General features: G+C 41.5%; 1 protein-coding gene across 3 annotated transcripts in view; it reads left to right on the top strand.

Moving 5' to 3' along the window:
• The window catches only part of FKBP1B (FKBP prolyl isomerase 1B), a 48,423-nt gene extending 36,187 nt beyond the window's left edge, over positions 1 to 12,236 (top strand). For 2 of the 3 annotated variants that reach the window (XM_062571187.1, XM_062571188.1), the window contains 3 exons: positions 8,728 to 8,840; positions 11,533 to 11,651; positions 11,730 to 12,236. In XM_062571187.1, the coding sequence (XP_062427171.1) occupies positions 8,728 to 8,840; positions 11,533 to 11,651; positions 11,730 to 11,799 (302 nt within the window). In that variant the 3' untranslated portion in view covers positions 11,800 to 12,236. Of the gene's footprint in view, positions 1 to 8,727; positions 8,841 to 11,532 lie in introns of all 3 variants that reach the window. The other variant, XM_062571189.1, reaches the window with a different exon arrangement.
• The last annotated feature ends 3,122 nt before the right edge of the window (positions 12,237 to 15,358 follow it).

Consider the following 15,358-nt stretch of genomic DNA (forward strand, 5'->3'; position numbering starts at 1 on the left):
ATTTGGAAAACAGAAAACACTGTTTACATTGAAAACAGTATTGCAAAAATACTTTTGGAGGAGAAAGCAGGTATGTTTCTAGTATCTGGGAAGAATAAACTATACATCTACAGAAAGGTTTGTTCCATTAACCAGTATATTACATAACATTTAAAAAAATAGCCTAGGAAAATAATGGCGTGTGAATAAGACATTCTTTCACTGGAGTGTTGTAGCAGATTGATAAAGACTGATTGGCAAGATGGTGTTTCTATCTAACCTTAATTGGAGGCCGAACTTCTAACAACATAATCAGGGTGATCCAATAAATAACTTTTAATAAGCCCTTTTCAGAGTCCACTCAAAGGTAGAAATGACTTTTATCTTCTGTTATGTAGACAGCATATTTCCTGTTTATATTACTATACAGTAAGAGTATAAGTAGCTTTCCAGTCACTGAATCTAAAGGACCTTGGGCAGCATACGCCGTGGGAAGGCATTTGGTGTGCACATCAAAAACAGTTTGGTTTTAAACTGTATCTTTTCACCAATCTGCTGCGATCGGATCATTTTGGGTAGAATTTGTGTAGATAGCTGAAGGTAGGGGAGAAGTCCACAGTCTGCCCAATGGATGGAGTATCTAGATGCCTGCTGTTATCTGCTCTTGATTGACGTGTGTGTTCCCTGAGTGAACCAGTGGTGTGTTTCGCCCGGACACTGTGTGTGCGTTATGCTGAAGAGAGGCACCGTGGAGTCCCGTCTGCTTCTATCGAAACGGTGCCAGTGAAGTCATGTCTCATTTTGCCATGTGGAATCCCTGGCTGGAGGAGCCGATTCCTTAGGAATTCTCAGCACGCTTGTGAAGGGAGGGGATATTACATAATGCCGCCTGGGAATATTATACCATGTCTCTAAAATAAAATGCATTACAGAAATGTCTGTCCAGTCTGCATCAGAAAGTTGGATGCTCTGAGGAGGAGCATTTGACATCTGCATTATGTGTTTCTAATGTACGTACGAGCTCATGGTGGAACTGTACTGTCTGTCTGTCTGACTTATTTAGAGCAAACGTAATGTTGGCGTATTGAGGCCTTCTTACATGGCTTAGCCAACACCCATTTGTATAAACACTATTTTTCCTCTGTTTGATTCTTCTGCCTCTCTCTCTTTTTTCAAGAACGTTTTTCTTTTTCTCCTTATTTAACAACTCAGTAGTTGCTAGGTCCTTTGCAAGAGTTGGGTGATTACTTTGTTTGTCAAGGTAAGCTTCAGTAAAGCAATCCTCTGTGAACGAGGTATAACCACGCTACGCGTAAAAGAAGTTGAGTGAAGAACCTGGTAAATAAGGAAAGAGCATTCATTCGCAGGGAGCGTGGTGAGAAATGTTATTTTTCAATTCCAAATGCCCCTGAGGCCAAAATACTATTTAACATATTGGTATGAAGTGGGAGCATATTAAGAATATACTTTTAAAGTTCAAATTTGTATCTCGGTGTGTGCATAGCCTCTTGAACTATTAGTGGCCTAATACAGATGGGTAGATTTTTTTCTAAGTTGTTCCTAGCTCTTGCCAGGGGAGCCCAAAGTGCTGGTGAATCAAGCTTTTAGCACAAATTTCATTCAGAAGGGAATGGAAGCAAGTACTGGAAGTCTACAGCTGGGAAGTCGATGGATGCCCAGTCTGTGAGCAGTTGGTCATTAGAGCAGAGCTAATAATGTCCTGCTGCAATGTTGTTACTGCTCTGCACTAGGGTGGCTGGGAAGGTTTGGTGTCTAAGAGACGGTTTCTACTGGCAGGTTGTTCAGCATCGCGTTTCCCTGAGCAGAGGAGGCATTAGCCAGCAGGGGAGCTGGTTCTTTGCTCCCAGCTTCCTTCTGTCGGCGCGTGATCCAAAACCTCTCTCTCTCATATGATCCCAGAACCATTTCAGAGCTTCTCTAAAAGAAAAACTTGGGGATTCTCTTCTGTTTTCTGTGGTGCTTTTCCCTTGCTCCCTGCATCCAGATCAGTATTCAGAAGCTTTGGCAATCTAGCTCTGTTTTCCAGCTGACCCTGTGTTTTGGTCTTGAGACCTTCTTGTTCCGTTTATTGGAAGATAGGTGGCTATCACGTTCACCTATTTCAGTGAGGTTTAACCATCTATTGAAGTGTATAACTTATCTATGAAAAAAAAAAATCATCTTCACCTTCATGTATGCACTACTGGCTAAAATGTCAAATACATATGTCCATTGTATATGCAATCATCAAGGAAAAATGAGGAAGGAGGGTAGGAAATACTCATGTGCATTGTGGGATAGGGTGAGACTGAGAATGAAACCAAGAAGAAAAAAAGAGCTGAATTTTATTGTCCTGTTATCTCGGCTTACTAGATAGCTAGAATTCTTTGGCTAAGTTCTGCTGCGCATGTTTGGGTAGGAAATCTTGCAAAATGACACCTTTATGTTCCTGCCATGTTCTTGAATTGCTCTTTGTGCTATTTGGCTGGTTCCAAGAGTGCAGGAATAGCAAGATATAGCCTAATCAGGAATATTCTGTGATCCTGCGGAACCTACGTTGCTGGACATGGTATATATAGGAGAAGTATAAGAGATGCGAAGTATTTCCGCAGTGGTATATCCTCTCTGTTCATGCTGACAGCTATTGTCCCACTCATTAGCATACCCAAATTGACCTGATTCTGCCATGCTTACTCAAATTAAATTTGTCTTATGCTATAGAGCATGTACATTTTACAGCTCAACTTTGTAATGACAACAAAATCAGACCTTAAAATAAAATGACTATAGTAAGGCAACAGGATACCAGGGGAATTGTTTTGATCCCCTTACGATTCATGTAGAATATGCTTATTGAACCTCATATTTGTCCTGAGGATAAATCTACTTTCTTGTCTCTTCTAAAAATATGCAAATCTATAAAGCCGTTAGGACAGAATAATTCCTTTCAGTAGAGTGAACTAGACAATTGCATGTAATTTTCTTGGCTGTGAAGTCAAGCTAAGTGCAAGGCTCAGTCATATTGTCTTGTAGTTGTACACAACCCTGATATATAGTGTATGGTAATGCATTATTGAATAGCTGTCTGTTGTATCTTCATTGCGTGGTGTCAGCTGCGTAATAAATAATTGATTGTATTGCTCTTACTCCACATTAAAGATATATGAGTATATAATACATGAAGGAAAAAGCAGCAGCAAGGCTGCCCGCATTGGAAAGTTCAACCCTTACTGAAGAGCACTGCAGTAGCAGGAAGCAAGAAGTGACCGCCGTCACTATTTCCAATTTCTGTAGTTTGAGTCAGTGATTGTTTGTCGTAGCAACAAATGGCACATTCCAGCCATTTTTGTTGCCTTTTTAAATAAAAAATTGTGGTAAAGTTCTGATGTGTTGTGGAGATGTGCCCCAGTCAATCTGATTATTATCTATCTAGAAAGTCCGCTTAAGAAGATTAGTAATTCTTGTTATATGATTGTAAACTGTCTGAAAAAAATACAGGCTAAGTTAGAAAATCTTTTTTCTTCATCGGGCTTTGTTTGTATCACGTGGAGGAAAATTTAGCAGCAAAAAACAAAGTTCAGGATTATACTGGCACTAAATCTCTGTTGTTCCCTTGCAAAGCCACATTTTCCTTCCTCCTTCAGCTGGCAAAGTCCCTGTGCAGGACGCAGTGGGATGGCTCACTATTCAGACATAGCACACGAAATGAAAGTTTGCTCCAGCTCACTTTCAACTTCTGCAGTTCTGTTACAAGAACCATCATTTCTTTTTTAAAATTAGTTCCATTAGTAAAATTGATAGACACCAAATTTGTCTAGAAAAGAGTTTATTTTGGGAGTTGAATGAAAGAAATCCAAGAGGAATACACTACTTACTGTATAGTCCTTTGGAAGGAGAGGGGCATGGCCAGAGGTAACAACAATTTATTGTAAGCTGTTGTGATGTTGAAAAGGTTTAAGCTGGTGAACTGCATTTTGTGATGATAATGAAACGATAAATGAAGATGTAAGATGTGTGAGATCACAGAATCACAGAATGGTTGAGGTTGGAAGGGAGTGTGCTGGGGGTCTCTGCAGATCATCTTGTCCAACCCCACCGCCCCACTCTAGCAGGGTCACCTAGAGCAAGTTGCACGAGATTGTGTTCAGGCAGGTTTTGAATATCTCCAGAGAAGGAGACTCTGGGCAACCTGGTCCAGTGCTCTGTCACTCTCACAGTAAATAAGTTTTTCCTCATAATTAGGTGGAACTTCCTGTGCTTCAGTTTGTGCCTGTTGCCTCTTGTCCTATTGCTGGGCACCACTGAAAAGAGCCCAGCCCCATCCCCTTGACACCCTCCCTTCAGGTACTTGTACACATTGATCAGATCCCCCCTCAGGCTTCTCTTCCCCAGGCTGAAGAGGCCCAGCTCTCGCAGCCGTTCCTCATAGAGCAGGTGCTGCAGCCCTCTGATCATCTTCATGGCCCTGATATTTGATTTGCACAGACTTGAGTTCTGATGGAGTGACCCGAATAGCCAGAGGCCTCTTAGGTCCTCTAGGCATTTCCCTGGGAATCGGAAGTGTAAGGTACTGACTCTGAAAAAAAAAGCATTGCTCCAGTCTCACCACTTAACACACATTTAGGACATAGGAGAATTGCTTTTGCTCTTGATGGGGAAAAGGCAAGTTATTGCAGTGTATTAGGAAAAAAGGTAAAATGTGAATAACACTAGGGAAATCAGTGGAGTTTTACTGGTGTAAACCAGCCCGGGATGTGATTTGCGACTTTATGGATTTTTTTCTACCATCACTCCTATGCAGTTACATTGGCTTTGCTGAACTATCTCCTCCTTTACACACTGTGGGGGTACCAGTGTTGACATAAAGGTTTTTGTGTAGTTCATAGAAACTTCCCGATAGTATATTTTTCAGTCTATATCAGAGATCATTACATATTATAAAGGGGGGGGGGGAAATCAGAATTTCCAGCCTGTGTAAAATTCCAGTAGAATATTGACATATTTTGAGATTAGCAGCCATAATTTTTAGAGAAAAAGAAACACCTGAGATCAAAAATTCTTAATCACAGCAACACTGACTACAATAAATGCTGCCTTGGTGAATGTTAATTATTAAAGTCAGAGGAATCAAAACTAATAACAAGTTTATAATGGCAAGACTTACTACAAGGCATAATTGAAAAAGTGATTGCAATAAATGGCATCAAAATATAATCCCTGTCCTGAAGAATCTCTGGTCTACATAAAATGAAACAGGATAGTAGATTGTCAGCCTGTCCTGAAAACATCTTCTGAATGCTATGCCCTTATTTCTCCTGCCAAAATGTATACAAAAAATAACTCTTCAGCTTGCTTTACTTTCTCTAGGTAACTGCAGTTTAAAAAATAAGGTAAGACAATGATTCCAAGTGAATACCACTATTTTTTGAAAGTCACTTATTCAGCTTATCCCTCTTTTGAGGTAAGTGGATGGTATTATTCCCATTATACAGAATAAAAGCCAAATAGCTAGTGAAATTGAGACGTTTGCTCTGGATTAGAATCTCCATCTTCTGATTCCCAGAATGTGTCAACACTGCAAAGACAAGTAATTCAATAAACAGTGGAGCCAATTAAGCCTGGGATGCAATTCAGTCTACTTCATGTAGGTATGGATGAATGAGTTAATGTCTCCTTCCTTTGACTATCTAAAAAGCTAGCTGTCTAGCTTTCTAAATTAATGTTGTTAACTTTTTAATTTTTGTAAGTTGGTTGACTAAAAATGATAAACAATTCTAGGAAGTTCTTCCAGTCCTAACATATACATCTGGATAAGCTGAGTCATTTTTGGCGGTAGCTGGCTTTCTCTGTTGACTGTAGAAGTAGTCTAGACAACAGGTTGAAATTCAGCTTTTACCTTTGAGATAGCTCAAGTTAGTGGTAGAATTCATCTCACCCAATTTATGCGCAAATATGCTAGAGCTGGGCACCTAAGCTTAACAGGGTATCTATGGAGGTGCCTCAGTGTTATCTCTGCGGATGTGTCCCGTGTGTTTTTTTTGACTTCCCAGCTGAATTATTCTCAAATGAAGGAACTCACTGGTGACAAGAAACCTTGACCGTGGGCTGGCTACAACATTCATACCGTTTCTTTCTGGTCCTAACCTCTCCTCCATAATACAGGCTCGCTGATAACAAATGAAGGTTGACTCTTTCTCTTGGAAGAAGCACGTAATGAGATCTCTTTCCTCTAGACAGATTTCTTTTCATTAAATGCGTGAGATCTTCATGCTATTGTGAACTCTCTGCATCCGTCAGCCTGGCTGAAATTGGCTAGAAGGTTCAGAAGTTGTTAGACCAGTACAGACACCACTGCCCCCTTAGGAAACAGGCTTAAATGATGCGACCTTAGCTGAGGTGGACTGGCCTCAGTTAGGTAATCCTTGCTAAGAGTGCAGACACACCTGTGTTTTAATAAGAAATAATAGCTTGAATTAAACCTGGATTAAAGCTTTTTCATTTTTCACTCATTGTTTTAGCCCAAATAGTATTCTATTTTTGATAGTTTAGATGTATCCCCGTCCTGTCCCTTAACCAAATTATTTGTCTTCTCTTTGAGCTGCTTCACCTTCAATGAGCTGTGCTTAAGTGATTCGACAGGACTCATGATCTGAAACATGTCCTTTTCTCCAGCCGCCTTTTAATACCTAATTGCTGATTAGGACACCGTGTTGATCAGAATGTTTTTGAAACCAAAGTACTCTGATAGCCGAGTTTGTACAGTTAGTCTGATACAGAGATTATTACTTTTCAGAATCCAGTGTGAGGTTGTTACATCAAACAAGGATATAGGCATCTAAAAGTTTCACTCCATCAAAATTCTCATTGATTAGCAAGGGAGTTTTGACTCTGCAAACCAATGTCATTGTTCAGTTCCAGATTGGCTTTTTCTTTCCCCATGTTGTTAACTAGATAAATAAAGGTGCTAGCAGGACAGAGATGGGCATCCATCCTCATTGAAGAATATCAACCCAATCAATTTTTTCACAGAAAGAAAATCAATTTGATGCATTAGAAAGAGAGAAAATAAAACATTATGCTATTTTAGCTCCCAGGAGATTGAAGAGTCAATTCAAACTTTCAGAAATAGAGAGATAACAGAGATAAGCTTCAAAGTTCAGCTCTAAATCCAGATCAGAACTTTTCCAGGGCACATGGGGACTCTGACTCATTTCTAAACTAGATGCGCATTTGAAGGGCGGTCATATAAAAAATAACTTTCTTGCCAGAGCTTCAGCCAATTTCAACACATCTGACTGTTTGAATCTCATTTTGTCTCTGGAAGCAAAATGGGGGGGCGGTGATAGGCAAGGTTATATTTCTGAAGTCATCACTTAGTGGTCATTGCTGGAAAATAGGATGTAATTCTAAGTACAGGAGAACAAGCTCGTTTTCTCCCCCAGAGCCTGACGCATCTTCTATAGATGGTGAAATGAGAGTTTGATGTCCTGTGTGTAAGACCAGCAAGTCTGCAGGCAGATAGATAGAAACATGTTTTTAAATGGGAAACGTAGTCCATTAGCTGCGGTCAGGATCTCCAAAGAGTTAATTCTGGCTCTGCCACTGTTTTGGTGTGTGATACTTCATAACCCATCAAACCTTTAAATGGAGTATTTGTATAGGATACGACTGCCAAACAAAATGAAAACGTACTAAAATGCTGTGGCACTTCATATTTGAACCTGAACTTCCAGAATCGGGCTGTTTTATAAAAAAAAAAGATATCTCCTTGGGCTGTGAGGAGCATAAGTAATGTTTGCATAATGCTTTGAACATGCAGAGTGTAATAGCAGTAATAAGGTTTTAATATTAAAACTATTAAATTTGGGGATTCTATAATAGTCTTCTGCCATTCCTTAGAAACATAAGATTTTATGACGTGTTTAAAACTACTCTAAAAGGAAAGAGTGCCGTTTAAGATCAAATTCTGCAGAAGGGGTTAGATGCTATGCCTGAGAGCCCCCCGGAGCTGCTGCTCCCTGCCTGCCCCCTCCACATGCACGCTATTTTTCTACTGTCCAGATGCAACCTTGTTTGTCAGTACCTAGAAAGCCGTGTGCAGGCAGCTGCTCCGACTTCCCAGTCTGCATGGGGGGCTTCAGGGATATCACTGAGCAGATATATTGCATAATATTTGTGTATGCTGTGTGTGCTTGCACATGAGCCGACATAAAGCACTCCACTATTACTGCAAAAGGTTTCAGGAGCGTGACAACCACTAATGGTGAAAGTTATGAAAAAATATGCCTTATAGGCAGATTATTGCATAATTGCCCTCTTAGAGTTTTGTATGAACACACACACACACACACTTTTCTCTGAAGTGCCTTCTGAAGTGCTTCTCACTTGCTCTTCACCTGCCTCTATGCGTTTAGCCTGGAAGCTCTGCTGGGTGAGGGACAGCTTTTCCTGGATATTTTTGTGACGTTTAGCACAATAGGATTTCTAACCTGCTGTGATAAGATTAATAAGGAGAATACATTTCCGTTTCTTCCGTTTTAGAGCCTGAATTACTGGAAGGCAAAGGTAACAACACGGTGCGGCTGTTTTTGACTCCCCTGCCTTACCTGTATTGGACTGGGCTTCAAAGTGAAAATGGAAATGAGCAGCTAATGTGACCAAGACATTATTTTTTTTTACTTCTTCCACCCTCAAGGCACTTAAATTCAGATGTAGGTGGGATTGAAACTGTTTATGTTGTTTTGGCAGGGATGCTACAGAACGGAAAGAAGTTTGATTCCTCCAGAGACCGAAACAAGCCTTTCAGGTTCAAGATTGGCAGGCAAGAAGTCATTAAAGGATTTGAAGAAGGCGTTACACAGGTACAAAGATATAACGCTAGCTGAATTTCACATGGAGACGTTTCAGCTGAAGGGTGTGTGAGCATGGTAGTGTTCAGTGCAATGTTGCCCCGTTGAGGGCAACCACTGGAAATCACAATGTAGAGTCCTGGGTGGTTTTCTGAAAGCGTGCTCCATTCGAGCACAGTGTTTCCTTTAGTCCTTCGGTGGCTACCCAGCGATGCTCCCTGCTCGCGAGGATTTCCATGTGGTATGCATTTGGCAGGGGAGAGGTTAAGTCCCTTTCCCAGGGGCAGCTGCCACAAACAGACCACAGAAGCATCTGGGATGTTCCAGGTGGCCACATTTTACCTCTATTTAGCAATTCTGTAAAAAAGCCAAGCTGCCACTTTTGATAAAATCCGTGGCCCTGCTACAGAGTTTGGTCCTTGCTGAGTAGGGTACCAAATTGCACTGTTAAACTTTTATGACTTGAGATGCCCAGCTACAAAATTTAACATTCAATGATCAACCCTAAGCCAACAAGAAGGAAAACGTCATCCATTACAGTTTAGTTCCACCACAGTAAAATCCTAAAGGAGTCATACACATTGCCAGCACTGTGCCAATGCAGCCGCAAGTGCAAGAGTGAATGAGATCAAGGTGCAAATCCCTCGTGACTCCCCATTTCTGGGTCCTAGAACTCATGTAGGAAGAAATTGCTCAAGTATTACTATTAACTGGAACAAGTTAAACATAAATAGAAGGAGGAGTGCAAAATGAGAAACAATCCAATGACAAATGATACAACCATGCTTTTCCAGAGGGATGAAAGAGAACTTGGTTTCCAGCCCTATGGTGAAAGCAACACAAGCATTCCCCTCTCTCCAGTCAGAAAAAGAGCAAGTCCATTCGGATGAATCCTAGACTCTCTGAAAAATGTCTATTTTCTTGTCAATTATTTATGCTCCATTCTTTATTATTTTCCTTGCAATAATGCCTAAGAGGAGTTCAGGATCCTGTGTGCAAAGCAGTAGAAATGCAGAACTGGTAGCCTGAACAGAGAGAGGAAAGGGACAAAAGTTTGCAAAAGAGTGAGCACCAAGACAGTTTGCAGATGTCCTGTGAGTACCATGGTTTTTCTTACTCATGTTGGCATGAGAAGACCAGGGGGCTCTACAAAGAAAAGAGCCTGAAAGTGTGTTTGAGGGCCAAAGTGGGGTAGTTTTATCCCAGTCAGAAGCCAGTGCAGATAAAGCTGCAGCAAGCTCTGGGTAAATCAGTGTATCCCTTTCTCGAACGCTCTCGCTCGCTGACTCCTGTCCCTCAGTAAGTGGCCTAAATTAATTCCAGGAATCGCTCTAGCGACAAGCTACCCTCCTGCTCCTCCTAGTGGATGATTTTACTTAAGAGTTAAGCATATGGCTGTCTCCAGCTCAAGATTTTGAAGGATTTGGGGAGCGTGATTGACACAAGCCCCTTGCAAAAGGGCAGTTTGTTACATCCAATATATAGATTCTTCAAGCCTTGATTCCTTGACTGTCAGGGGTCAACAGCATCTGTGTTCCTGTGCTCAACTTCTGATAATTCAGCATTGCCTCATGCCTAAAGCCGTATGTGGTTTCACAGCTATTTTGCTCGTGGGCACCAGACAACCTCCCCTAGACAAAACTCTGCAGAGTGGGGAGGTGCTTTGACACTCAGCACCATAACAGTATGAATGCTCCCTGCACGTGGGAAAGTCAGTTTTATTCTGCCTGCTGTCACCTCTTCCCCAACTCTAGCTTTGACATATTTTATAGCAACTGGAGAATTTTCAGCACAACAAAGGGTAACATATGGTCCAGTGTTACGTATGAGCATGGGAGAGACTTCAAAGTTAAAAACTCTGCTCCAAATCAGGGGTCAGTTTTTGATTAATAAATATTGAGTCACCAGTCTGTGGTGCATATGCCAATTTAAGCAAGCTCTATCCCCACATACTTTGCTAGCAGAGCAGGGATTTGACACTTGATGAGCAGTTTTCAGTCTAGGCTAGCCTGGATTGAGAGCAATCAGCACGTCCGTCCATCCTGGGGACAAGGACTCTCTCATGCAATAGGCAGCAAGTGCCTGAGGTGAGATGTCTGCCCCAGCTCTGGCTGATGCTGGGGAACCAAGTACCCCTTTCAGGTAGGATTGTGTCAGTGTTTGTTTTGCATCTGCCCAGCAGAAGAAGGTGATGCCTGCTGCATTAGCGCTTGAGCAAGAGTTTTGCCATCGTCCCTGCTGATGTTTGTAGAGGCAGAAGAGTTGCTCGGTGCCTTTCAGACGGAGCCTCGGTGCCTTTCTGAAGCACTCCCTGATGAGCACAGAGCTCTGCTCCATCCGTTACCAAGAGCCTTTTCCGTAACGCCCGCTGAAGGTGCTGCGTGCGTGCTGCACGCTGCAGAGGGGACTCAGCCTCGTACGGTGGCTCCGGCGTAAGCGGTATGGAGCACGCATTGAAAGGACTCCGGCTCTAAAACTGATGCCGTAGGTTAGATCTCTGCAGTGAGAAGCCAGAGGAGTCAGGAAACCTAAGTGAGGCCTGTTCAAGGCATTTTTCAGAATTTTTCAAGAGATGAAAGATGAATCCTGATGACCTAACTTTTCTCACAAGTAAATCTGCCACATCATAGTGATCTGGTGTTTGCTTTCTTCCTAATACTGTTTCTCCTCTTGTCTTTTCCCTTCTCCAACATTCATAAACCAGATGAGCTTAGGACAAAGAGCAAAGTTGACCTGCACACCTGAGATGGCCTACGGAGCCACAGGCCACCCCGGAGTCATCCCTCCCAACGCTACTCTCCTCTTCGATGTGGAGCTTCTCAGGTTAGAGTGAACCTTCTCGGGGAAGTTGGCTGGAGACATCTGTCAATAATCATCCATTCTTTCTCCCCTTCCCAGCAGTAGGAGAAGTCTTCACTGGAATCCTAATCCTCCCTGCTCAAGCTGTCATGTCAATAGTGCCTGCCCTTAGGTCCTTATACCTTCTTTCTCTTTTTTAACCTTGTGGTGTCTGTATTTGCCTTTCATTAGAAGCTTTGTTTTGAGAAAAATGCCTACCGTTGTAACATTTCAAGTTGTACATTTTATTTAATTTGCATGTAATAAAAAATTCACAGCGACAACTGAAAATATATATAAATATAAATATATATATATATATTCCTTATTGAAAAACCACTGCCTTACTGTACACTTAAACCAAGAAAGAAAGAAAGAAAAACAAAAACAAAAAGGTGCTCAAAAAATCCAATGTACGCCTTGTACATGAATGGGCATTAGCCAAACAGAGTTACCTGCGCTGCCACTTTTCTCAACTTGTACGTTCTGCTTGCTGCTGTTTTGAAAAATACTGTCTCATTTAATAATTAAAATATATATATAAAACAATAAAATCTTGATACTTTACAATTTCTGTGTTTCCTGTTTTTCTCCTTTCAAGTCACTGGCCATTGAAATTCTTTTTATCAGCATAGAAGTTCTTCAAAATATCAGCCCATTTGCTTGTTAATTATTTCTCTTCGTCTATGAAGTATGCATAATTTCATGTACAGGTTATAAATTGCACAGCGGAAGATCTCTGTGGGACCAAAGGAAACGAGGACCGTGGACATAAGGACTGCTGGGACAAACTGGTCCTCCTGACTCCCCACCTCTCCTGTCCTGCCGCGTGCCCATCAGCTCTGGCTGTATTTTGGCCGCTGAAGATACGGAAAACAAGCAATGTTTCTCAAAGACATTTAGTTCTGGTCCGATTCTATGCCTTTGCAATACTGGAACTTGGGTAAAAAATTTCTACTGGAACTGAGATAGGCTAAAGGAAAGCAGAATTTTACCCATTCGCCTCACAAAATAAATCCTAACTATGGACTGACGTTGCTGCTGGAAGCATCTTTTCTTAGGCTGCACTTTCAGGCTCTGTTTTACTTTGTACCTGGGCTCAAGGCACTTGAGACTGGGCAATATTTATTTCATTCAGCAGTTCTGTGAATTAAGCACTGGTTCCTCCTCTGTAGGTACAAAGATGTGTAAAGAGTCATTTAGCAGTTTTTGGAACACAACCTAGTGTACAAAGCTATTTGTGTGCTGTTATTTTGCATTGGACTAAACTTAATTTCTTGCATATTGAGCTTGTTAAACTGTTGGTTATTACTAAGTTAAATAGCCCCTTTTTTTCTTTTCTATAGAAAAAAGAACATACCTGGGTCATGATATTGTTTTCATTTGACTATAAACTGCTTGCATATTTTTTGACTACTACGTTTTTGATGGAAGTCTCTGAAACAATTGATTCACTATTTTCTTGTGTGAGTCTATATAAGAAAAACAAAACTAGCCTGAGGAGGCAGACTGCAAAGCTTCAAGCAAATAGGCGGTGGGATGACATCTCCTGGAGAGCAAATATAAAACGAGCACAGAAAATCCAAATTGGCAATCTGATCACCAGCAATTACAGATCTGGCTTCTTTCTCTAGCTGTTCATCTTAGCCACAAAGCAGCATTTTACCTTGTTAATATATAAATAATCCCATTCCTTACAAGCTGTTATTCCCTAATGACAGGAGTAAACCTTTTTTTTTTTTTTTTTTGGCAGAAATCCAGGGTCACTGTAGCAACTAGAACAGGCTTTATCTACACATTTCAATAATAGGTCTATTACTTAGAATAGACTGATTTTGTGCTATTAAACAGGAAATTTCCCATTAGCAAGGAGGAAATTAGACCTGTCTGATGCCCACAGACTCTCCCAAAGTCTTTTCAAAGATCACAATCTCCTTTGCACTTCCCTGCCTCTGGGGCTGGTCTTGATTTCAGCACGAGGTTACACAGCCCAGTCTGCATTGCACCCGTTTCACACGTGAGCGAGGCTCTGGTTTGGGAGCTTTCCCGAACTCCTCTGAAGCGAACAGGGATGTGAAGAATTGATTTGGCTCACCTGGAACGACCTTGTTTTCCTTGCCCACCTTCATCATCTGTCCATCTCCTTGAGTCTCCAGGAAGCTTCTGCTGTGCCGATGGCCATAGCTACAGCATCGCTCTACCTTTAAGCTTTTGCTGGGGTCCTGATCACTGGAAAACGTCTTCCAGCTGGGCTTTGAGAGCTGATCACACTCCCTCGGTCATTTCTTCTCTGCCTGAAGAAACGAATTGCCTTTCCCAACAGCAGCACAGTGCTGCCGTTACCGGGTCTGTAGAATTCCTATTGCAGCTGGTTGAGGAAGCCCTCTCCCACATCACCCTTTCTCTTCAGAGACCTTTGCTGGAAGCAAAGATTACATTTCGCATGCCGCTTTCATTGAACGAAAATATCTGAAAGGAAAACTCATTGCGCTTCATGATGCCTAGGGAAATTAAGTCTTCAACAAAATGTAATCTTCAGGCCTTTACTTGACTGCAAATGTGTTAATTTACTTAATTGTATTATCTGTCAACACAGTATATATAATTACTATCACTATATAATGGATTGGAAAATTTTCACTGACATTGCTTGTGTAATCAGGTAAGCTCTTGTTACTAATTTCTAAACAGCAAGGTAGAAAAAAATGACCTTGCAGGCTTAATTTCATGCCCTACTTCCTGAAAAATTAAATGGAACATGAACACACACAAGAAACCCAGCACAGATGTAGAGTACAAGGCTGGTAACATCTGCCTTGTGTGCTGCCCCCTCTGCCATTCGTATAACTGAGCTCATTTCCCTGTCCTGTGATAATACATTTCAAACAAAATCTTGAGCAGACCTCATCAAAACAATCCTCTGGGCATTTGATTTCCATTCCCTCAGTCTTGCAGGTACAAATTATTATTTCATTTTACATGCGCAGGGACACTGAAAGCCCTGAACAGGCACTAGAACAGAAAGTATGAAATGGAATATTTAATGAAAGGCAGCAGCTGAGCTCTCAGGGAAATTAAAAAGCTGCTGATCTTGAGGATTCATTGAAGGAATTTTTATTAATCTTATTACCCTAAAGAATTGCTTTTTAATATATATTTTTCAAACAGCATAAAATCCTCATCAAAACAGATATTATAATGAAAGCAATAGTCTGCTATTGACAGAAGGATGCAGTATTTGCATATGATTTTAAATATTTTTAATAAGGCCAACAGAAGGCGACTAAATTATTACCACTTCAGTACTTTATCATCAGTATTTATTACAAGCAGCAATCCAGCACGGTAGCAATCACCTCCAGCTCCTGTTACGACTTGAGGCCTTCTTGTAACGAAGCTGGCTTAGGAGGGAGTAGCTATCACGTACGAGCGACAGGGGAGACCGCAGATGGCTGGGCAAGGCGGAACGGCGGCTAAAGGAGAAGCTGGGATTCACCTTTACACGGCTCAGGAGGGACCAGGAGGCTTGCCAGCTGCTCAGAGTATCCCACATCCCAGCTGCGTAACCCCCTGCCTCTCCCTCAGATGCAGTCTTTTACCATGGTTCCACCCCGATTTTTTTATTTCTGACACGCAGGATGGCTTAAGTGTTATTGTTGCAAAAAGTGGCCTGAAGTTGAAGGGAATGACAT

This window comes from Rhea pennata, chromosome 3 (genome assembly GCF_028389875.1).
Source record: "Rhea pennata isolate bPtePen1 chromosome 3, bPtePen1.pri, whole genome shotgun sequence".
Lineage (NCBI taxonomy): Eukaryota > Metazoa > Chordata > Aves > Rheiformes > Rheidae > Rhea > Rhea pennata.